General features: G+C 37.3%; 1 protein-coding gene across 4 annotated transcripts in view; it reads left to right on the top strand.

The window, feature by feature from the left end:
- The window catches only part of dync1h1 (dynein, cytoplasmic 1, heavy chain 1), a 99,075-nt gene that overhangs the window by 53,456 nt on the left and 21,249 nt on the right, over window positions 1-24,370 (top strand). For 2 of the 4 annotated variants that reach the window (XM_043697386.2, XM_087989763.1), the window contains 31 exons: window positions 70-297; window positions 1,636-1,866; window positions 1,970-2,110; window positions 2,840-3,073; window positions 3,229-3,435; window positions 3,519-3,640; window positions 4,118-4,283; window positions 5,000-5,163; window positions 5,277-5,406; window positions 7,051-7,184; window positions 9,312-9,426; window positions 9,519-9,680; window positions 10,126-10,340; window positions 11,212-11,416; window positions 11,932-12,105; window positions 12,708-12,827; window positions 12,920-13,040; window positions 13,766-13,961; window positions 14,151-14,268; window positions 14,440-14,655; window positions 14,820-15,032; window positions 15,707-15,834; window positions 18,421-18,574; window positions 18,663-18,809; window positions 20,138-20,288; window positions 20,628-20,881; window positions 21,360-21,494; window positions 21,599-21,693; window positions 21,905-22,079; window positions 23,646-23,721; window positions 23,824-23,984. In XM_043697386.2, coding sequence (XP_043553321.2) covers window positions 70-297; window positions 1,636-1,866; window positions 1,970-2,110; window positions 2,840-3,073; window positions 3,229-3,435; window positions 3,519-3,640; window positions 4,118-4,283; window positions 5,000-5,163; window positions 5,277-5,406; window positions 7,051-7,184; window positions 9,312-9,426; window positions 9,519-9,680; window positions 10,126-10,340; window positions 11,212-11,416; window positions 11,932-12,105; window positions 12,708-12,827; window positions 12,920-13,040; window positions 13,766-13,961; window positions 14,151-14,268; window positions 14,440-14,655; window positions 14,820-15,032; window positions 15,707-15,834; window positions 18,421-18,574; window positions 18,663-18,809; window positions 20,138-20,288; window positions 20,628-20,881; window positions 21,360-21,494; window positions 21,599-21,693; window positions 21,905-22,079; window positions 23,646-23,721; window positions 23,824-23,984 — 5,088 coding nt within the window. Of the gene's footprint in view, window positions 1-69; window positions 298-1,635; window positions 1,867-1,969; window positions 2,111-2,839; window positions 3,074-3,228; window positions 3,436-3,518; window positions 3,641-4,117; window positions 4,284-4,999; window positions 5,164-5,276; window positions 5,407-7,050; window positions 7,185-9,311; window positions 9,427-9,518; window positions 9,681-10,125; window positions 10,341-11,211; window positions 11,417-11,931; window positions 12,106-12,707; window positions 12,828-12,919; window positions 13,041-13,299; window positions 13,496-13,765; window positions 13,962-14,150; window positions 14,269-14,439; window positions 14,656-14,819; window positions 15,033-15,706; window positions 15,835-18,420; window positions 18,575-18,662; window positions 18,810-20,137; window positions 20,289-20,627; window positions 20,882-21,359; window positions 21,495-21,598; window positions 21,694-21,904; window positions 22,080-23,645; window positions 23,722-23,823; window positions 23,985-24,370 lie in introns of all 4 variants that reach the window. The other 2 variants (XM_043697385.2, XM_087989765.1) reach the window with 1 other exon arrangement.

The raw sequence follows: 24,370 nt of genomic DNA, 5'->3' as shown, positions 1-24,370 counted from the left end.
ATTGATAGAATTGTATTGAATAGAATTTATGCTTGTCCAAAAAGTTGATCATGATTTTATTTTCAACAGGTGCGAATTATGTTTGAAGTCCAAGACTTGAAATATGCTACATTGGCCACCGTATCCAGATGTGGAATGGTATGGTTTAGCGAGGATGTTCTCAGTACTGATATGATCTTCAACAACTTCTTAGCTAGACTGCGTAATATTCCACTGGATGAGGGAGAAGAGGAGGCCCAACGTCGACGCAAAGGCAAAGAGGATGAGGAACAAGAAGCTGCTTCCCCAATGCTTCAGGTACAAAATTAGTTTGAATTTTCTGCCTAAGCGTGTCATTTAGCAGAGGTTGCATCTTTATAAAATGAGCCAGATCATTTGAATTACTCTTTTTTTTTCTAGGGCTGCTTTTTCATTATTGCTAATGCCCCTACTTGATGTAGTTATGTAATAATCTTAACTTGTGTGTTTGTGTTGACATTGGTGGGGGGAAGGTGATATTTCTACTAAGATTGCATATCTTACTAAATCTTTTTCACTTAAATATTTTTCCTGTAATTTATTCTATAAATTCCAAGTCTTTTACATTCCATATTTTTATGCATTCATCAAAGCAATTAGTTGAGTCAATAGTTTGTGTAAAAATGTTTTCCAAGTATTGTTATTTAAAGTAGGAAAGCCTTTTGTAAAGAGCTTCCTGAAACCTTAGTAAAAATTGAATGTGGATGTTGACTGTTGCCTGTGTAAACAATTTTCAGACTACATGTTTATACTATGTACCTCCCATATGTGGAAAGAAAATAAGGTTGCCACTAGCCTGAATGCTGCCTTGTTACAGGAAGTTGTCATGTTGCCTGTATTCTTGACATGCTTAACATTGAGCGGGTATAAACTCCAATAAATTGGTTAGGAATGGATGAAGTTACATGGTGTGAAAGATGTGGTACTCCCCAAATCATTTTGTGGATTAACCACGATTCTAGTGCCTTAGCCATTACATTTGCTCTGTTCCCTGCATAATACCTGGCCCACACTATCAAAACACAGATTCTCCCTTGCTAGGCAGCTAGTACTGAGAGTTTGTGATTCTTAGCTGTATGGCAGCCTTTGGATTGACTGAAGTATCTCCTCCAGCTCAGTCAATCGTAAGTTCCTCTCTCCTGCTTTTGCTACTACAGACACAGTTCCTGCTGCTTGAAAGACTGAGGAAAGGAGCCTGTAATTGAAGGATCTGCCGCAGCATGAGAAACAACCTGTTAGATGTTACTTCTCTAATTGTAGGTTTTCAGTTCAGCTGTTCTCCAGTTAGTTGTCCCTGTGATTGAGTGAGTTTTCTTGAATATTGGAGTGAACTTCTAGTGTTAGATCGAAGGAAGTGGAACTGTATCTCTCCCTGTTGAATAACAAAAAAACTTGAACTGTATTTTTCCACGTTTTCTTGCAAACCTGTTCATACTTTTATTCTTTTACTAAATTGAGAGTATTTTCCAGGAACATTTTAAGTAACTTTTTTGTCAGTGGTAAATGTATCACTTTACTTTCTAACCAGTAACGTTTCCCAGACCTTAGGTTAATTGCTCTAAAACTTGTGCAAAATTTTCGCTGCAAATGTTATTGTTTAAACACTTTTTATTACAGATACAGAGAGATGCAGCAACTGTTTTACAGCCATACTTCACTTCAAATGGCTTGATTATCAAAGCAGTAGAGCATGCTGCCAAGATGGAACACATTATGGACTTTACCCGATTGCGATGTCTTGGTTCCCTCTTCTCTATGATGCACCAAGGTTGCAGGAATGTTGCACTATACAATGCTAATCATCCTGATTTTCCAATGCCAAATGACCAGTTGGAACGATACATCCAGGTATGATCTTCTGCAGGTCTTGGATTTGTTTACATGAAAATGAGTAAATGTACTCTGTCATCTAAATCTTTTTAAAAATGCTCATGTTATGTTTCTTGACTAGAAATACTTAATTTATGCCATTCTGTGGTCACTTTCGGGTGATGCACGGTTGAAGATGAGAGCAGAACTTGGTGAATACATAAGACGAATTACCACCATTCCACTGCCAAGCACACCTAACATGCCTATCATTGACTTTGAGGTAGGAAGTCTCTCATGCCGATCTAATACGCATTGTTTGCACATTTGGAATATTCTGTATTTTTTGAATTTCTCGTACTTTTGTTTGATTTGCTTCTGGGCAAGTGACTTGTAATTCAAATTTCATATGCTTGATTCAGATTGTTTCCATTACCCAGTCACTCCATATATTTGGATTTTCTTATCTCTGGTAACATTCTATCTTGCCCAGAATGTAACAGACTATTCCAATTGAGTGTTATGTAAAAGTTGAATATAAGTTCTGTATTGATGCTTTTAATACTGAAGCTCAAGATCCTATATACTTTCTTAACCACTTCAACTTGTCCTGCCATCTTAAAATGTCCATGTATATGAGCTCTCAATTATTGCTGTTCATATATGCTCTAAAAAATTGTATTTAATATGGTGTCACTCATTCTTCTGACTAAAATGAATCACTTCACCTGCTGAATTCCAACTGTCCAGTTCACCCCCAGGTTAGATTCCCAGCAATTGTCTCTTTAATGGGAGAGTAGGGCTATAGTGACTGTAGATATTTGGTGCTAGTAGTGAGTGGTCAGGATTATCTTGTTTGATGGAGCAAATAAGATTGGTTTCACTCAATTAGTACAACAGCTTGTTAATGGAATGATTTCTTTGTCATAGTTACTGATTACTAAAGTAAATTTAGCAGATTGAAGTTGAAAATAATAAACTTGATTTTGTAATATGCTTTTTCAAAATTTAGGTATCTATTACTGGAGAGTGGGTTCCTTGGCAGTCCAAGGTGCCCCAGATTGAAGTGGAGACTCACAAAGTTGCTGCACCAGACGTCGTTGTACCAACTCTGGATACGGTCCGTCATGAAGCCCTTCTGTACACGTGGTTAGCTGAACATAAACCATTAGTTTTATGTGGCCCACCTGGATCTGGCAAGACTATGACTCTATTCAGTGCACTAAGAGCTCTACCAGATATGGAGGTAAGAATTGGCATCTACTAAATTGCTTTTGGACCTTTGTATTAAAGTAAAATTATGCAGTTGTTTCTAGAACATTCATTCTGTTGCTTCTAGCTTCTGTTCATTTAAATAAGTTTTTAAAGCTATTCTAACAGTGTTTGTCTCCATTTGATTAGGTTGTGGGTCTGAACTTCTCCAGTGCAACGACACCTGAGCTAGTTCTGAAAACATTTGATCACTACTGTGAATATCGTCGGACACCGAATGGAGTTGTATTAGCGCCTGTGCAGCTTGGCAAATGGCTTGTGCTTTTCTGTGACGAAATCAATCTTCCAGACATGGACAAATATGGCACTCAAAGAGTTATATCCTTCATTCGGCAGGTTAGTAAGACGATACTTAGATTAGACATTTAAAGCAGGGCATTTAATTGCAACATAATCATTGTGGGCCATTTTTGTTTCAGATGGTAGAGCATGGAGGTTTCTTCCGTACTTCAGATCAGACTTGGGTTAAACTGGAAAGAATCCAATTTGTTGGAGCTTGCAATCCATCTACTGACCCAGGAAGAAAGCCGCTTTCTCATAGGTAATAATTCTTCTGTTTAACTATCAAACTTAGTGTACAAGTAGCCAAAACTTGAATTATTTAAGGTTGTGTAGAATGACTTTTGTGTAAACCTAGACAAAAGTTAAAGACTAAGTATTGATTGGAATGAAAAGGTTAAGAATTTTAATTTAGTTTTCAGCCAACGGGATGTATCAAATTGTTCACACAAGATAAATTGGCTGAAATCTAGCATAATATAAGCTTATGTTTCTTAATTTTCAATATATAATTTTCATCAACTTTTCTAACTGTACCAGAGTTTGACCTTGTTCCTACTGCATAACCAGGATGATTTATCCATAAGTTTTGAGTTTTTTTTCCCTCATTGGCATCCAGCTGGATAGCTTTGGTTTAACTGAAAATACAGTGAAGACTTGGATTAGCTGTTAAACCCTCAATTTGTGCTGTTAAACCTGTCACTGGTTGTAAATCCTCTATTTTACTACTTGTTTGTAGGTTCCTACGCCATGTACCTGTTGTGTATGTGGACTATCCAGGACCAGCATCTCTCACTCAGATTTACGGCACATTCAACCGAGCTATGCTTAGACTCATTCCATCCTTGCGGACATATGCCGACCCCCTTACAGCAGCTATGGTGGAATTCTACATGATGTCACAGGTAAATTGTGTTTGTGATTTTGAGCTTCAAAGTTTCAGGTGAAGGTGCAAGTTTTCAGATTAATATCGATGATAGAAATTGTATTAGCTTGGTTATGGTGATGGAGTTCAAGTACACAAGATCCAAATTCTCTCAGGAATGGAGTGAATGGTGTGGGATTTTTGTTTTTTTCCTGTACAGTAGTGAACAGGAAATCTCACAGGTGGCAGCTGATTCAATTCAATTGGTACTACCTTTAAGGCAAATCTAAAAGCTGGATCCACATTAGTTAAGTAGGATACATTAATTTTGATATTATTTAATGGTAATATTAATTGATGGCTAGAGAAGGATGGTGATATTTTAAAATACAAAAATGTTATGTGAAAGAAGTGGCTAATCAAATAATCTTGCCAAGATACTGCATAGAATTGTCTAGATGGAATAATGTGCCTTCACACTAGAAATTCTTGTTTTCTATTTTCTATAACCTGTATTAGGGTGGGTTGTCTTTGAGGGTCAGTTGGACATCTGTTCTTGTTTCCATTGGAAGTTAGAAGAAGAACATGTACGTCATAAATGTTTAATCATTGAAATGTCTTATCTTTGGATCGGCATGATGTTACTTCATTTTTAAGTTTTTATTAAACTTCTTAATCTCCATTAAATGCAGTTTGTAATTTTGGTAATGTAGAAACTGAACTTTGTTCAATAGTGCATGTTCTATTATTTCACAGGAGCGTTTCACCCAAGACATACAGCCGCATTATATTTACTCCCCTCGTGAAATGACGCGTTGGGTGAGAGGAATCTTTGAGGCTTTAAGGCCTTTAGAAACATTGGCAGTTGAAGGGTTGATTAGGATCTGGGCCCATGAGGCTCTGCGTTTGTTCCAAGACAGGTTTGTATTCTACAAGATCAGCATTTTTCAGTTATTGTTATTTTCAGTGTTTACACTAAACAAAGTTGAAGTATATGACTCCAAAATTCATGTTCCTTTTCCTTCATTTTTAGACTTGTGGAGGATGAGGAAAGACAATGGACAGATGAGAACATTGATGTGGTGGCCCTCAAGCATTTCCCTAATATTGATAAAGACAAGGCTTTAATCAGACCCATTTTGTATAGCAACTGGCTATCCAAGGTAAAAGATTGGTTGTGTAAATACTTTTCCAAGAAACAACATTGTCAAACATTTGGTCTATTGGAGTCATACTGAAAAGTTTCAGATCTTTTTCACACCAACCAGACATCCCAATCTGGCCTATCTCATTTGCCAGCATTTAGCCCATATCCCCCTCAACTCTTCTTGGTCATACACCCATCCAAGTGCCTTTTTAAATGTTGTAACTGTAGGCCCCACCACAACTTCCTTTGGCAGCTCACTCCATACACAGACCATCTTCTATGTGAACAAGTTACCCCTCAGGTCCTTTTAAGAATCTTTTGTATTCCCCCTCACCTTAAGCCTATGCTATTCAATTTTTGACTTTCTCACCCTGGGAAAAAGACCTATCCATACCCCTCATGATTTTATAAACCTCTATAAGGTCATCCCTTAGCCTCCCAAGCTCTAGCGGGAAAAACCCCAGCCAATTCAACCTCTCCCTACAGTTCAAACTCTCCAGTTCCACCAACATTCTTATAAATCATTGCTGCATCCTCTCCATTTTTTACAACCTCCATCCTATCGAAGGGTGGTCAGAATTGCAAGCAATATTTCAAAAGTGGCAACACCAATATCCTGTCCAGCAGCAACATGACATCTCAACTCCTATGGCCTTCTGATCAATGAAGGCAAGTATACCAAATGCCTTTCTGTCTACCTACGATTTCACTTCCAAGGATCTATGCACCTGCATTCGTAGTCTCTTTCCAGTGTGTTCAATTTGTTTATTTTCAATTGGATCTTTTACATTATGTTCTAAAAATTATATATGAATACTTATCAATTTCTCATCTAAATAGTTGTAACTGGATTGGTTTAAATTTGCAAAAAGTATGCATTAAGAGACCTCTTGATTTTTTTGAGTTATTAATATAGGAATGATTTGATCCTTCTTGCTTACATTTTCAACCAAAAGGAATTTGATTCCTTCCTGTGATACTGGAACTGAGGGTTTATCCTCCTCACAATTTGTTCCAATCAGTAAGTCATATTGATTTTAAAGCTCACCATTGGAATTTTTGTTTACCACCCCAATGAAAATCTATTTCACATTTTGCACCTTTTTGCGAAACTTGCAAAAATACCTTATTTGACTATTCTTTCACTCCTTTTAATAACTGGTAACAATTTAATATTGTACCTCATGCTAGCCAGAAGAATGTTCCTCGAGTCTAATTTCTTCTTAGTGCGGGAAATTGAACTCTTATCATATTCATGCTCTTATTTTGTAGGAAAATTAGTCGAGCCTTTCTAAAAGTTTTGGATTTCAATAACTTCCTGCACGCGTTGATTCCTACTCAATTCCAAGATTGCAGTCATTTCCAAGACAATACATTTTGTTGCTTTGCAGTTCCCATATGTCCTCCTTTGATTATTCACTGTCTTTCCTCCTTTACATATTAGTGACTCCATAGTGTTTTCCTTCCCGGGCATAAAGTTGTCTGATTATTATTCAGCTAAAATGACTATTTAAATGAAGACTTTGCTGACATTGTAGCTTTACCATTCCCCCAGAAAGTGATTTGTGGCCCACAGTTGCAATCACTCCTTTCCACATGTGCTGAATTGTTTGTTGACCAGATTAGCCTACCCTTTCACAAAGTGCTATCTTTATTTCAGGATTATATACCAGTCGATCAAGAAGAACTAAGAGACTATGTCAAGGCAAGGCTCAAAGTTTTCTATGAGGAGGAGCTAGATGTCCCCTTGGTGTTATTTAATGAAGTATTGGACCATGTGTTGAGAATTGACAGGTAATTATGCACTGGAATTAAGAGTTGATATGATACTACATAAAAACCAAATGAACAGTGAATGCTGTAAATCAAACAAAAGCAAATGGTTGGAAAAACTCAGCAGTTCTGGCAGCATATATGGAGAGAAATCAAGATTTCTGAGAAAGGATACTTGACCCAAAACATTATCCTGATTTCTTTCTAAGGAGACTGCCAGACTTGCTGAGTTTTTTTAGCAGTTTGTTTTGTTTTTGTTTCTGGTCTGACACTATTTTGTCCCTGTATTTGAAATTATTGCACTATTGGAAATAAATGGCTCAGGAAACCATTATAGGACAGATTTGGAGACCGAGGCGGTAAAACTACATTGCCAAAGTACACAAATATAAAAGTGGAAGTAGAACATTTACCTTTTCAGTGCAGAATAAAGGGCAATGTGCAAAATGTTGTAAAGTTATGAAGGGTGAAATAGGATAACTTTCAGAAGTGAACTTACTTCATTAGTTAAAGAACCTGAAAAGAGAAGTAGGGTTTGTATGTATATAAGATTAAATCCAGGCAGTTTAGGCAGGAAAGATCTGGCCCTCTACCTTGAAGGCTTTTTGTTTAAGATCTGGCCTTCCCCATTTAAAGCCTAATTACCTAACCAATAATAGTAGCATCTGGCATTAGCTGACTATCTTATAAGATTTTATTAATTCTGCCATCCAATTGCGATGACTTTGTTTCTTTGAATGACTAAGCTATTTGTACTTGAAATGGCTTAGATGAGTCTCTCCGTCTCTATCCTCGGTAAACCTGAGCTCATACAAAGGTCTCTGCTTGTATCCTGGCTCGTGCACAGTTCCACTCATTTGCTTGCCGATCAATATTTGCTCTCAGTACAACAGCTTAGTTTAAAAATTCTTCGTCTTGTGTTTTAAATCCTTTCATGGCCTTCCTCTGTTGTAGGGCTGAGGAAGGTGATTGTTCCAGGAATTCCACATTTCATCCAATGTTGTCTCAAGTCCATTCAGTGTTGTTTTCATTTATAGCAGCCGATTGAGAGGGAATATGATTTGAGGGGTAGATATGGTAGACCAGAAAAAAACTTTCTCCTTGTTAGAGGGATCAATGACTAGGGCTTTAGATTTAAGGTAAATGTGATGAAGCTTTTCTCACCAGTGTGTGGTGGGAATCTGGATTTCACTGCCTGTAATGGTGGTAGAGGCAGAACCCTCAACGTTTGAAATGTGCACTTGTGATGTCAAGGCACTTAAGGTTATAGTCCAAGTGTTGGAAAATGGGACTAGAATAGTTGGGTTATTTTTGACCAGCATGGACAGAAGGGCCTCTTTCTGTGCTGTAGACCTCTCTGATCAAGCCTTAGTCACCTAGCCTAAAATTTCCTTTGTGGATTTGATTAGATTTTGCCTAATTTTTAATAAAAATTTCTAACAGAGTTCACAGAAGTCTTCTAACATTAAAGAACAACACAGATTTTAAGGGGCATCTTAAAGGTATTGAAGTGGGAGAGGTCAAGGGAAGGAATTCCTGTACTTGGGACCTAGATATCTGAAGGCTCAGCTGTAAGAAGGTGATGAATATGAAAGTTTGAATTGGAGAAGTGTTGAGATCTCAGATGTAGGTAGCTAATAATCAATCTTTAAAAAGCAGTGAAAGACATAAGGGTGGTAAATAGGGTAATGGTGGCTATGCTACCGGATGAAATCCAGAGACCTAGATACATTGCATAGAAGGAGTCATTGGGAACGTGCTATAAGGCTGGGAATGGAGTTCACGTTGGAAACGGTCCGTGGAATTTATGTCTGATCAGAGCAAGGGTTGAATTGCAGGTGTGAAACCTACTTTGAATTGTGATTGTAGTGTAAATCTGAAAACTGTGTTCATTTGGTGGCTGGTTGAATGACAACATAGAAAGAGCACCAGGCTAATGCTATACAACTGATGCTGGAAACTCTGGAAGCAACCTGTTTTTGTTTCTCATTGTGAACTATGGGTAGAATTTGGTGATTTATATATTGACCTCTTCCATATTATGTTCAAAACAAATTAGACTTCAGGTGTTTGATTTATCCTTCAGTAGTTTTTAATTATTCAGTTGCCATTCTTACAATTTTAAAATATAACTTCATTTTTTCGTAGGATATTCCGGCAACCACAAGGCCATTTGCTGCTTATTGGAGTTAGTGGTGCAGGAAAAACAACACTGTCTCGTTTTGTTGCCTGGATGAATGGCCTTAGTGTTTATCAGATAAAGGTTTGGCTTAGTTGATTTTTGCGAGAAAAGGTAAAATTAAGTTTCTTTAAAGTTCAATTTCAGAATTGAAATTTTGAAATATTTGTGTGTAGGTTCATAGAAAATATACAGGCGAGGATTTCGATGAGGATCTGAGAACAGTGTTGAGACGCTCAGGTTGCAAAAATGAGAAGATTGCTTTCATTATGGATGAATCCAACGTACTTGATTCGAGCTTCTTGGAACGTATGAATACATTGTTAGCCAATGGGGAGGTAAATATTAAACGTTGTTAATTATACCTGAATTGTGCTTGCCAACCAATGATCTGCCACAGCTTTAAAATACCTATTTTTATGTAAATTGGTTAGTGATGTAATCCTGCAAAATTAGGACTTTTCTTGCTATTAGCAAAATGCTTTTAAGGCTGTTAATTTAAAAAGGATTTTTGAACATTGAGTACTGTAGTTCTTGTACTTAGCATTTGTGTCGACATTCTATTCAGTTAACATCAGAACAGAGGGGAGGAAGCTAAAATTCTTGCAAGTATTCCACAGATGTGGCGGAATCTGTGAATAAAGAAATGGAGTTAGTATTTCATGTTGATATCTAATCATTAATTCAAAATAAGGCAGACCCATATAAAGCATAAGATTCCCTAAGCTTAGGGTAATGAAAAATTTTGTGGCAAGCATGTTAATTTGATATCCTGTTGAACAGGTGCCTGGGCTATTTGAAGGAGATGAGTATGCTACCTTAATGACTCAATGCAAAGAAGGTGCTCAGAAGGAAGGTTTAATGCTTGACACTCATGAGGAACTGTACAAGTGGTTCACGGGTCAGGTTATCCGCAACTTGCATGTTGTTTTTACCATGAATCCATCATCTGAAGGCTTGAAAGATAGAGCTGCAACTTCTCCAGCTTTGTTTAACAGGTAAACAGGTTTTTATAGGGCAGAAGTCACTCACTGAATGAACTGTGGCAAACATTGTGTACTACTTTAATATTTCTCTTTCCATCTTCTGGCCTGTCCAGATAAGCCCTTCTTATTCAGCATGTTTATTTGCTTGTATAGTATTTTTTGTTTCTAATATTTCCTGTTCGCACAGTTGGGTAAGATTACTTGAATCAATACAAGTTAGGAATGAGAGTAGGCCACTTGGCCCTTTTGAGCCTGTTCTGCCATTCAGTAAGAATGTGGTTGGTCTGGTATTAACCTCCAAATTTACATTCCTACATGTCACCAAGAATCTTTCATTCCCTTGATAATCGTGAATCTATCTGCCTCTGCCTTAAATATTTAAGGTTTTGCATCCACTAACGTTTTGCGGAAGGAAATTCAAAGACTCATCCCTCTGAGAGAAAAATATTTCCTCAACTGTTATAAATGAGTGCCCTCTTATTTTTAAACCGTGATCTCTAGTACTGGATTCTCCCATAAGAGGAAGCATTCTTTCAACATCCAACTGGTCAAATATCCTCAGGATCTTTTATGTTTCAATTCAGTTATCTTTAACTCTTCTAAACTCCCAGAGGATAGAGACCTACTCTTGGCCTTTCCTTGTAAGGCAATCTGCTCATTTCAGGATAAGTGTCAAGCCATTTTCCAAAATGCAAACCCAAGATAGATTTTCATACTAAGCATGTGCTTCAATCGACACAGCTTAACTTAAACATTATAAGTTGTCTTATTTGGTTCAAAAGTTATAAACAATTTTATATGGAATTAATTAAATGAAATGAAATTTAAAACCCATCATTAATGTTTTCATTTGAATATACCCTTTTCTTTAAAATCTTTTTAGGTGTGTCTTGAACTGGTTTGGCGACTGGTCCACTGAAGCCTTGTACCAAGTTGGTAAAGAATTCACCAGCAAAATGGACCTTGAAAAACCCAATTACGTTGTCCCTGACTACATGCCAATTGCATATGATAAGCTTCCTCAACCACCATCTCACAGAGAAGCTATTGTTAACAGTTGTGTTTTTGTTCATCTGACGTTGCATCAGGTGGGAGTACTGAAGGCAACTGATATAGCAATACTGATTCCCTTTTTAAATATGAAAAGTGTACCTTCATAAATGAAATCTCATTTTAGGCATGTCTGTGTATTTGAACAGATGTGTGAAGGCTTTTTTAAAATGTGAAATAACCTGTATCTCAAAAAAATCTCAGTAAATGGACTATATATACTTTGAATCTGAAGTCAACAGTTTGCAATTTGAAAGCTTTTTAGGGTATTTTGGGGATAGAAGTTTTAATAGGTTTTATTGCATATTTGGATGGTACTTAAAACTTTTTAGAATCAATTTTTAAAAATAAACTTTTTTTGATAAATTTCCAAGATATTGAGATTATTTATTTTTTTCATCCTTGTTTTGAATAGTACTTGATTTCGTTGTCGTTTATGTATTTTAGCAGCACTTTTAGGAATGCTTTTACAATACATCTATTTGAACCTAAATTTCAAAAATGTTTGTTGAATATCTTAAATCAGTTAAACTGAATTTTTTTTTCTTTTTAGGCAAATACTCGATTGGCCAAGCGTGGAGGCAGAATAATGGCAATCACTCCTCGCCATTATCTGGACTTCATTAACCACTATGCCAACATGTTCAATGAAAAGCGTAGTGAACTGGAAGAGCAGCAGATGCATTTAAATGTTGGTCTGAGAAAGATTAAGGAAACAGTTGACCAGGTACAGTTAGCAAATCCATGAATCTCACTAAATTTGTGTAATGTTTTAATGAAAATTGTGATTCCAAGCTTCCATTTACATTAATTTGTCCTACTTTGAGGGCAAGTAAGCGGATTGAGCAGTGATTTTGTTTCTGAATGTGACTTGGCTTAAAAAGAAGTAATTCCGATACTACTATTAACTAGTTATAATCTACCAGTAACGATGGCCAAAAATTCTCTTTATCTCCTCCTGCATTGTATCTGTTTAATCTTTATATTCTGTGCTATAGATTAAACTGCAATTTCAGCAATGAAAGATGACTAAAGTTTTACATATTCTTCTAAATCCAACATGACTTCTTTTTGTCACTCTTGACTCTTCATTGCCCTTTTTAAGGATTTCATAAATGTTCTCCTTAGACTTTTTGCATCAACAAAAAGTCATTCGAACAGCACACCAAAGAATTCTGACAAATTTTGTTTTGGGCAAATATATATTTTATAAACCTGGGATACTATTTAAAGGTGATACTGTGGAAATACAATAAATTGTCAGACTTCATAAATTTGCTCTGTTAATAATTTGTACCTGAAAATAAAAAGTCCTTTTACTCATTCTAGGTTGAAGAATTACGGCGTGATCTGAGAATTAAAAGCCAAGAACTGGAGGTTAAAAATGCAGCAGCCAATGATAAGTTGAAGAAAATGGTGAAAGATCAACAAGAAGCAGAAAAGAAGAAGGTAATTTGAAAGAGAGGACACTTTAATTGACATTAAACTCCAGTTCAGAATAGAATTGATCAAGTAAGATACCTTTCGCTCTGTTTTGATAGGTTATGAGCCAGGAAATTCAGGAGCAGCTTCACAAACAACAAGAAATAATTGCTGACAAGCAGATGAAAGTAAAGGAAGATCTGGATATGGTAGAGCCTGCTGTTATTGAGGCTCAGAATGGTTAGATGTGTTTTAAATTGCAACCTTTTTTAAAAAAAATCTTTGAAATTGGTCTAGTATGCTGAATTGCTATCTTTAGTGACATTTTGTTTACTTTATATTTTGGAACTATGAACCTATTAATTTTCTGCCTTTTTAAACAACTGACTAACTGATCTTTTCTATGTGATTTTTTTATCTCAATTTTCTGTCTCCCCTAATCTTCACTTTTTCTCTTACTGCTTACTTGCACTTTGGTCTACGGTGCTGGTCTGATTAGCTGTAAAATCGATCAAGAAGCAGCACTTGGTAGAGGTTCGTTCAATGGCTAATCCGCCAGGTGCAGTGAAGCTAGCACTCGAGTCAATCTGTCTTCTCCTGGGCGAAAGTACAACTGACTGGAAACAAATCCGTTCGATCATTATGAGGGAAAACTTCATACCAACCATAGTAAATTTTTCAGCTGACGAAATCAGGTGAATAATGGGGTGCACACAGCTGCTGGAGTAAAAGGAAATTTCCTAGAAGACCAGCTTGAAGCTGAAGAAAAATTGCATAACAGTTGGCCATAAATAGAATTTCCTATTTGATGTAGCATTTATTAAGCAAACAAATTTGAAGTTTGTCTGACTAAATGTACTGCTGGTCTTCAGATTACAAATTTCCCCTCCAGTCCCAGCAACTGTGTACACCTTTATCCTCTTGCATGTCCATTTAAAGCCCCTTTCTTTTCACCCCTCTATTAGCTGTGAGCTCTATAAAGAAGCAGCATCTTGTTGAAGTGAGAGCTATGGCCAATCCGCCTGCTGCAGTAAAACTCGCTTTAGAATCAATCTGTCTCCTGCTGGGTGAGGAGACAAATGACTGGAAAAAGATCAGACAAGTTATTATCAGAGATAATTTCATCACCAGCATAGTCAACTTTAATACTGAAGAATTAAGGTATTCATTATTTTAATTTTAAAATATCACATTTATCTTGCATTTGACTCTATTGCTGCTCTTCATTGCTGTGCACCACCTAGTTTATAACTGGCACCTTTTTTTTTGTAGTGCTGTATCAATTGTGAAATTTGCATCCATAAACTTAAGAGATTAGCTATATTAATATTGTTCATCTTTATTCATCAGTGATGTTATCCGAGAGAAGATGAAGAAAAACTACATGTCCAATCCAAGCTACAACTATGAAATAGTCAACAGAGCATCTTTGGCTTGTGGTCCAATGGTGAAGTGGGCAATTGCACAAGTGAGTAATTTGAGAATGTAAGAAGTTTGATCAGGACTAGTCGTACAATCCATTAATCATTATTTTGTTTCCACTCCTTTTCCCACTCTTTTTCTCTCAATATCTGTTGTCTTGACATATTATAACCTTGCATAATTGTTTTACTTTCATATAATTTCTTTTGTTTTGTAGCTTAATTATGCTGATATGTTAAAACGAGTTGAACCCTTGCGCAATGAACTACAAAAGCTGGAAGATGATGCAAAAGAGAACCAGCAGAAGGCTGATGAGGTTGAGCAAATGATCCGTGACCTGGAAACCAGTATTGCTCGTTACAAGGAAGAGTATGCTATTCTGATATCTGAAGCCCAAGCTATTAAAGCTGATCTTGCAGCAGTAGAAGCGAAGGTGAGTAATGTTTAAGTAAAGATTTTCTAATGCACCTTCTGTCTGTGTTATGTAAGTCTTTCTAAAAGAGTTAGGGTGGGTTGGACAGCAACTAAAGCTTGGATAATTTGGGTTCAAAATATCATGTTTCTTTTATCCATAAAATGCACAAAATCCTCCTTCAGGTTAACCGAAGTACTGCACTACTGAAGAGTTTGTCTGCTGAACGAGATCGCTGGGAAAAGACCAGTGAGACTTTCAAGAATCAGATGGCCACTATAGCTGGAGACTGTTTACTATCAGCTGCTTTCATCGCTTATGCAGGATACTTTGATCAGCAAATGCGCCAAAATCTGTTTACAACTTGGGCACATCACCTACAACAAGCAAGCATTCTGGTAATTTTATATACTTCCAGGAGTTTAAGATTTGTGTTAGAGTTGTTGTTTTGGATCCTGTTGATTGGTATTCAGAACAGAAAATTTGTTATTGGTGATTCAGTACCTTGACTGTGACTTGTGTATAATTTTCATGAGTCTGGGAGGGATTGTTCCCCACGTCAATGATAGTAAGGGATTGTCTTTTGAATGTGTGTGAAGGGTGTAGTTGATGTGAGAGCAGTTGTCAAGATCCATGTCTGAACCAACAGGGTAGGATAAGGAATAGTAATCCTCTGTTTATTATCCGAGGCACATGCAAATCGTATATGACTACCTGCTTAAATGCTTAAGGAAAGTACGTGTACGGATGGAAAGAGTTTATTTCATGCAGCATGTATTTGTAGCACAGAAAATGCTGTTTAACTGAGGCTATGGCCCAAGGAGAATGGATAACTAGGATGCGAGAAAGAATTTCAAAACAATAAAGATGTGAGGAGATTCCAGTTAGAATAACAGTAACTGGGACTGCAGTATTACTCGAGATTGAGAAGCTCTTGTGAAGGGTTCTACGTTCTTGTCTCATGGGTAATAGGGTTTCTCCTGACTTTCCAAGTTTATTTATCAGCTATGTAGAACCTGTACTCTATTTGATTGTGTATAGGTCAAAGTTAGTCATTGACTTTTACTTTCAGTTCCGTACAGACATTGCAAGAACAGAGTATCTATCTAATGCTGATGAGCGTCTGCGCTGGCAAGCAAATTCTCTACCTGCCGATGACTTGTGCACAGAAAATGCCATCATGCTGAAGCGCTTCAATAGGCACGTATTAAAAAAATCCTTTTGTTTATGGTTTTATTGGTAATAGTTATAACAGGACTGACTGTTTGCTAGATACTTCTGGCCTTTTAAGACCACACTGGAACTGGAGTATTCTCATGGACTAAATATGAAATTAATGTTTGATAGAATGGTTGAAACTGTTCTAACCACACTGTTTCTACATAAATGTCAGTATTGTAAAAATAGGCACCTGTTGTTTGTGTTTATTTTTGGCATGGCAAAGTACTCTAGACTTGTACAAGATACTTTTCTGTATATTTAACTTGTGGTCAAGCAAAGAGATATAGACCAAAGGCAGATATATGGACTTAGGCCACAGATCAGCCACTGGGGCAACATGGTGGTTCAGTGATTAGCATTGCTGTCTCAAAGTGGCAGGGACCTGGATTCAACTCTATCCTTGAGAGATTGGCTGTCTGCAGTTTGCATGTTTTCCCCAAGTCTGCATGGGTTTGTCCCACGGGCACAGGTTTCTTCCCAACAGTCCAGAGACATGCAGTTAGATGGATTGGCCATATTCTCCAGAGATGTGCAGGCTAGGTGGATTAGCCATGGGAAATGTAGGGTTACAAGGATAGGGTATAGGGGTGGTTCTAAGTGGGATGCTCTTTTAAGGGACAGTGTGGACTCGATTGGCTAAATGGCCTGCTTCCACACTGTCGGGATTCTATGATTCATTGAATGGTGGAATATGCTCAAGGTGTTGAATGACCTACTCCTTTTCCTATATCTCTGGCTGAATGTACATAATAAACTTGTGGAAGGTTATCAGGTTTATTAGCTGAAAATGTGTTGCTGGTAAAGCACAGCAGGTCAGGCAGCATCCAAGGAACAGGAGAATCGACGTTTCGGGCATAAGCCCTCACTTTGTTTTCTTACCCATTGGCACTTCAAGTCAGGGCATCTTTTAAAAACTGTTGAACCTCTAAAGCTCCAAACCTCTTAAGAGGAAATGTTAAATACCATTGTTGGCTAAAATACTCCTCAGTAGTTTTTGTTCTCATTTTTATATGAAAAACCCAGGCTCTGAACAATTCTTATTTGTGTGAATGAATGATTGATACAATGATAACAAGCAAATAGCATGAAGACAAAATGAAGAATTCAGCTTTGAAAAGAGTTTGACTAACTTGGACTGTGGAGAGAATTTTAATCTAAGAACCAAAAAGTTAACTTTGGATTGGAAGGTCAGGAGGTTGGAGTAAAGATCGAAGAAAATCTTTTTTTTTCCCAATCCAAACCACCATCTCGCATGTCCATTTTTAGCTTTAGCTGAAACCAGAATTTGTGTGGGCGACCGATATGTTCTTCTTAGCCAGATTGGAATTTACTAAATATAAGATTGCAGGCTTCATTGTAATTTTATTCTGGACTTTAGTTGCTGTTCGCTGGGTTTCATCTTTATAAGAAAACCTGGCAGCTACAAGGAGGTGAGGACTTAGTAGATTTGGGAGGTGTTTTGTTACCACTTTGCCTGCAAATATTTTGTGATCCCATCAATAGTGAACTTTGGCCTCTGTGTTCTCACCAGGAGTAGTAGGAAGAGTTGAGATTGAAGATGAAACAAAGTTCTGTTTGGGTACAAGAAGAGTAGAAGGGAAAAGAGCAGGAGTGTGACTTTTGAAGTAGAGGATCAGCCATGGCCATATTGAATGGTGAAGTAGCTCAATAGGCAGCTGTCCTATTGTTGCACCTGTATTTTGTGTTTCTATGAATGTATTCCATTTGATCTTAATAGGATAAGGCTTTGTCAGTTGCACAAGGATACCACAAAGTTTTCCCTTCTGACCCAGAATGCTTAATTACTGTTTCAGACAACTTCAGTAGTACTGAAAGAATCTCTCTTCCTGACAAAATCTATGAACCTCTTCTTTTAACTGCTTTTTCTAATCTGCATGCATATTGTATTCCCTCACAACCTTGGTTCAGTGATTCATATGCTCCTCTTATTGTCCTTAATGTAACAGTTCTTAAATCTCCACATTCAGTTTTCAATACACTGCAACACCGGGCAGAAAATTGAGAGAATGTCACTGAAATTCAGCCTCTAGTTTTCCGTTTTAAGAAAAAACGTTTGCTCATTGATGTTGTGCTCTACTTTACTTGTCTTTCATGGAGCAAGTCCTTTGCCATTAGGAGTATTTTCTGTCCAAGCCAAAGCGAGAATCTTTTGTACCACCGGCTTTGTTATAACTATTTAATTTAACATGCACCTGCCTCTGATCTTAAAGCCTAGTTTGTCTGGCTTGACGCTCAAAATTCCTTTGCCCACTAGTCCATTATTGGGTTCAAATGCTCAATTCTTAAACTACTTGGAGCTCACATTCATCGTTGGATTGCTTAGATATTTCCAGTCAACATTTTCAGATGTGGTGATACATGCTTGGAGAGATGGGACTTAACCTGGACCTTTTGGCCAAGCCCTACAATGAGTTTTCATGATTATATTGGCTCCTCTTTATGTGAACATTGTATAGTTTCTAATGACAATCCCATTTAAAAGGAATGTGATCTGGTTCATGTTTAACATTTAATTTACTAATTAAACATTTTATTTTTGGAAAGGTACCCATTAATTATTGACCCGTCTGGTCAGGCCACTGAGTTTATAATGAATGAATACAAGGAACGCAAGATTACTAGAACCAGCTTCTTGGATGATGCCTTTAGGAAGAACCTAGAGAGTGCATTGAGATTTGGTAACCCACTACTTGTCCAGGTCAGAACAAAGAGTACATTGTGAAACAATTTTAGTTTTATCTTTGCTAGCTTTTGCATATTTACTGTGCCTGTTCCATTAATTCTAGGACGTTGAAAGTTATGATCCAATCTTGAACCCTGTGCTGAATCGTGAAGTTCGCAGGACTGGGGGTAGAGTACTTATTACTCTTGGTGATCAAGATATTGACCTTTCACCATCGTTTGTCATTTTCCTCTCCACCCGAGACCCAACAGTAAGTCACTGAAATTAACATTCTTAGAATGCTTTCATTTGAGCAACTGTGCATTTTCATTGTGATGCGCAAGTTTCTTTGTTGCAAAACAAACATTAATCACTGTCTGTTGTTAGAAATGATTTTTTAATATTGGAAATTGGTGTTTTGATTCAAATACATATATTTTTTGGCAACACCTAGATGCTTTCCTTAGAGACATCGAGGTGTACAGCATGGAAATAGACCCTTCAATCCAACCCGTCCATGCCGACCAGATATCCCAACCCAATCTAGTTCCACCTGCTAGCACCTGGCCCATATCCCTCCAAACTCTTCCTATTTATGTACCCATCCAAATGCCTCTTAAATGTTGCAATTGTACCAGCCTCCACCACATCCTCTGGCAGCTCATTCCATACCTACACCACCCTCTGCGTGAAAATGTTGTCCCTTAGGTCTCTTTTATATTTTTTTCCCCCTCACCCTAAACCTATGCCCTCTAGTTCTGGACTCCCCAACCCCAGGGAAAAGACTCTGCCTGTTTACCCTTTTCCATGCCCCTCATAATTTTGGAAACCTCTATAAGGTCACCCCTCATCTTGAATTCAGTTTTAAAAGTCTTCCCAGATTTGAGTTTTAAATTGACTTTTCAAATGTTTTGACTACTTTGAACTAGTCTGCATTGATGTCATCTCTGATTACATTAAAACATTAAATTTTGACATGATGGGCAATATTTTTATTTGTTCATGAAATGTGGGTGACACTAACTAGGCCAGCATTTACTGTCTATCTGTAATTGTTCTTAAGAAGGTAGTAATGAACTGCTGCAGGTGTTTGGACATACGTCGATCCACAGTGTTGTATTTAATTGAATTAAGTCACAAGTTACATGACACCAGGTTACAGTCCCAACAGATTTATTTGAAATCACAAGCTTTTAAAGTGCTGCTCCGTCATCAGGTGAAGTGTAGACTAGACCTGATGAAGGAGAAGTGCTCTGAAAGCTTGTGATTTCAAATAAATCTGGTCTATAAACTGGTGTTATGGGACTTCTGACTTTGTCCACCCAGTCCAATGTTGGCACTTCCACATTGTGGCTATAATTGAATTAAGTGAAGTCTTCTGACAACCATAACTTGTAACAGTTGCAATGAAATCTCATAGCAATGCATAGGTTACCCTTGGGATTATACTTCAATTCCAGCCTTTGAATTGTAGAGGAGTAATTTTTAGTGAAGGGTGGAAAAAGATTTTGTTCTAAGTTTTTGGGTAACTTATCCTAATAAGTTAAGTTTGAAGTGAGTTTAAGTAGTAATAATTGTCATTCACATTTTTTCTTCTAGGTTGAATTTCCGCCAGATCTGTGCTCTCGTGTTACATTTGTTAACTTCACAGTGACCCGTAGCAGCTTACAAAGCCAATGTCTCAATGAAGTGCTGAAGGCTGAGAGACCAGATGTAGATGAGAAACGTTCAGACTTGTTGAAACTGCAAGGTTAGTTTTGGGTGATAACTGATCCACTGGTGACTACTTAGTAATTAAACTTTGATGAATAGACAATAATAGTTCCCTACAATTTTAAAAAACGTGTAAAACTGAAATCACTTCCCACCTTTTCTTGTTTAAACTACTGCATCAAACTCTTACCCAGGCAGAATTGATTTCAAAATTGCATCCACCTTACACAACTTGTAAAAGTTTACATCAAGCATTTTGTGGCTTTATTTTCCTTCTCATCTGTCAGTAAAGTTAGTAACTTTGAACCCTACCATTTTAATATAATTCAGACCATTGGTTAATGCACTGGAATTTTGCTAATCTTGTTTTCGATAGGTGAATTCCAACTTCGCTTACGCCAACTGGAAAAGTCTTTACTGCAAGCTTTGAATGAAGTTAAAGGTCGTATCTTAGATGATGACACAATTATCACTACGCTGGAGAACCTGAAAAGGGAGGCAGCAGAAGTCACAAGGAAGGTTGAAGAAACAGACATTGTTATGGCAGAAGTGGATGCTGTCTCCCAACAGTACTTGCCACTTTCTACAGCATGTAGTAGCATCTATTTTACTATGGAAGCATTAAACCAGGTATTATAAAATAGAAGGTATAATTGGACTTAAACTTGTTCATCAATTTGTGTAGGATGGAGTTGTGCCTTAATTTTAGAACAAACTGGGACATTTTTTGAAATGTGTATAATATGAAAAAGTAGAAATAAAGTCTTCCTTTGCCATTTGCTGCATTCCCACACAATAGCTTTGGTATGCACTGATCAGTTGATTTAGAAGATTTAATAGTGTGTTTTGGAATAGTCAGTTAATCAGTTCCCAGTCAGAAACCAGGAGAGGATTTAAAATCATTTTGGACATCGTACTGATGCATAGTATTAATCATACAAGCTATGGCATGCCATGTAAGTTTAGGTCAATTTTGTTTTACTTGTTGCTAATTATCAAACAATTTTTCACTTTGTTGAGATCTGTTAGAATTCCAACTAAAAAAAGTTTGATTTTATTGATAATCCCATCAGATTGCTGATGATATTGTTCATTCTTTGTTCAATAGATTCACTTCCTATATCAGTATTCTCTTCAGTTCTTCCTGGATATTTATCACACTGTTCTGTATGAGAACCAGAATCTGAAAGGAGTTACAGATCATACACAACGATTGTCTATCATTACCAAAGACCTTTTCCAGGTATATATAAGCAGTTGTTTTAAAATAAAAACTTAAAACTAAATGTTTGTGGAGAAAAGATTTTTTGCAAGCATGTCAATAATATACTATTTCTAATGTCACAGGGAACATTTAACAGAGTTGCACGTGGTATGGTGCACAATGATCATATCACCATTGCAATGCTACTCGCTAAGATTCGCCTCAAGGGCCTCACCAGGTAAAGGTTTTTTTTTGCTTGCCCTGTGTGATTCGGGTTTAATGTTTGTTTTGTGATTTTTAACAATTAGATTTTTAGCGTTTTCTGTCTCGTCTAATTTAGTATGTTTCATGGAAAGTTAATGTGTTGTGTTTGCTAACAATTTGCTTATTAAATATAAACAATCATGGGACATATCTCAAATACAAATCCTCCAATTTGTTCAATCCAGTGAACCTTCATATGACTTGGAGTTCCACCACTTCCTTCGTGGTCGAGAGATTGTCCTGAATGGTTCTTCTGTGTCTAAGATAGATTGTCTCACAACAGAACAAATAGAAGGCATGGAGAGACTGAGTCGTTTACCTGTCTTTTTTGATCTAATTTCCAAAGTTCAAGTGGACGATGTGAGTTATGTTTTAAACAAATTGTATTTTTTAAAATCTATTGTCTCAACTTGGTCAATTTGCAGCCAAGTTAGTTGTCTGACTTTTTCTCAGGGTGGGGAAACAGTGAGGCTGAGGACACACTTTTCACAAACAATCTTACCAGATGTCAAATTTGTCCATGCATATTGTAAGAACAGTTTCTGACTTGCATTGGTCAGCATTGCAATGCTGTGCATGCATTATCCAATATAATTTGTGCTCTACAAATTGGAATAGTTTCTTCTAAATTTAGAAAAACTCTTAATCTTGTTTGTGCTTCAGCATTAATTTGTGCCCTCAATTTTTCCTGAGCCTTTCTTTCCCCTCGTACCCCAGGGAAAAAAAAACAAACACCCCCCTTTGCAAAAATGGGAAGTGATGGCCTTGTTGTAATTGTTGCTGGACTGTTAATCCACGTAACATTCTGGGATCCCGGTTCTATCGTGCCATGGGAGATGGTGGAATTTAAATTCAATTTAAAAATCTGGAATTGAGTCGTTTGTTGGAAAAACAGTTGTCAATGCACCCTTATTGATTGTTGGAAAAACCCATCTGGTTCACTAATACCTTGAGAAAGGAAACTACCATCCTTCCCTGGTCTGACCTATATGTGACTGCAGACCCACAGCAATGTGGTTTGACTGAGCTCTGGGTAATTACGGATGGGCAATATATGCCGGCTGAGCCAGTGACACCTACATCCCATGAATGAATTTTAAAAAAAACTAGCTTGAAATCTAGTTATATTAAAACTTCAATGCCACCTTTGATTCAAATTTGTTACCAGCATATTACAACGTTCTGCACACTGCTTAAAATGCATCATGGTATTTATCTTGATACTTGATAATTTATTCTTTTGTGAGTGTGCATGTCTCTGGCACAACCAGCATTTATTGCCCACTCCTAATTGTCCTTGCGCTGATGGTGATAGTAAGTTGTATTCTTGTTACGGAACATCTGATATATTCTTGCTGCTGTTCAGATTGTAATATGCAGCACACACAAAAATATTCAAATGCAAAATATTTATCTAATGCTGATCTGAGTTCCAAAAAGATGTTGCATTTGGAACTCGCAGTTTCTAGTTTATTTTTATTATAGTACTAAAAAAGTTTCCATGACACTTTGAATAGCTCAATCAGCTTTATTCGAAAATTAAATTTCGGTGGCACAGTGGTTAGCAGCGCCAGTGGTTAGCTGCCTCACAGCGCCAGAATCCCAGGTTCAATTCCCGCCTCGGGCGACTCTGTGTGGAGTTTGCACATTCACCCCGTGTCTGTGTGGATTTCCTCCGGGTGCTCCGGTTTCCTCCTACAATCCAAAAAAAAGTGCAGGTTAGGTGAATTGGCCATGCTAAATTGCCCGTAGTGTTAAGTGAAGGGGTAAATGTAGGGGAATGGGTCTGGGTGGGTCGTGCTTCGGCAGGTCGGTGTGGACTTGTTGGGCTGAGTGGCCTGTTTCCACACTAAGTAATCTAATCTTAATATTTTTCAATTATTGAATATATTTTTGACCTATAATTGTACACTCTTTTTACTGCAGCAATTTAACATCTGGCTAGAGAGTAGTTCACCTGAACAAACTGTGCCTTACCTGTGGACTAGTGAGCAACCTTTAAGTAAGCAACAAACTTCTAATCTCCATGTTTTGAGTATGTGATAGAATTTAATTATTTATTTTAGCTTTCCAAACAAGGTTAAAACTTTTTTTCTTTGTCCAGCTCCTATTGGGCAGGCTATGCACCGACTACTGCTTATCCAGGCTTTTCGACCAGACCGCCTCTTGGCAATGGCTCATATTTTTGTGGCCACCGTTTTGGGAGACACTTTCATGTCAACTATTGAACAGCCATTAGACCTGGCAGCAATTGTCGAGACAGAGGTAAGAAATGCTGTAAGATGTAGGAGCAGAGTAGGCCATTCAATGAGATCATGGTTGATCTGAATCCTTAATTCCACTTTTCTGCCTTTAGCCCATAACCTTGATTCCCTTACATTCAAAGCTGAAATTGAAAAAATTGTACTAAATGACCCAACGTCTACAGCTCTCAGCAGTAAAGAATTCCGTGGTTTCACTACCTTCTAAGTAAAAAAAGGGAAACCATCTTTCAGAATCTACTATATCAAGCCCTCTAAGAATTTTCTATGCTTCAGTAAGATCTTCTCTCATTCTTCAAAACCCCAATGAGTGCAGGGCCAACCTACTTTGTCTCTTTGTGACAATACCTCCATGTGCAGGATAAACCTAGTAAATTTTCTCCGGGCCAT

Source organism: Chiloscyllium plagiosum, unplaced genomic scaffold, assembly GCF_037043375.1.
Source record: "Chiloscyllium plagiosum isolate Xiang-an unplaced genomic scaffold, Cpla_swu_hap1 HiC_scaffold_8, whole genome shotgun sequence".
Classification (NCBI taxonomy): Eukaryota; Metazoa; Chordata; class Chondrichthyes; order Orectolobiformes; family Hemiscylliidae; genus Chiloscyllium; species Chiloscyllium plagiosum.
The sequence above is the reverse complement of the archived record's forward strand: the minus strand, read 5'-3'. Positions and strand labels throughout refer to the sequence as shown.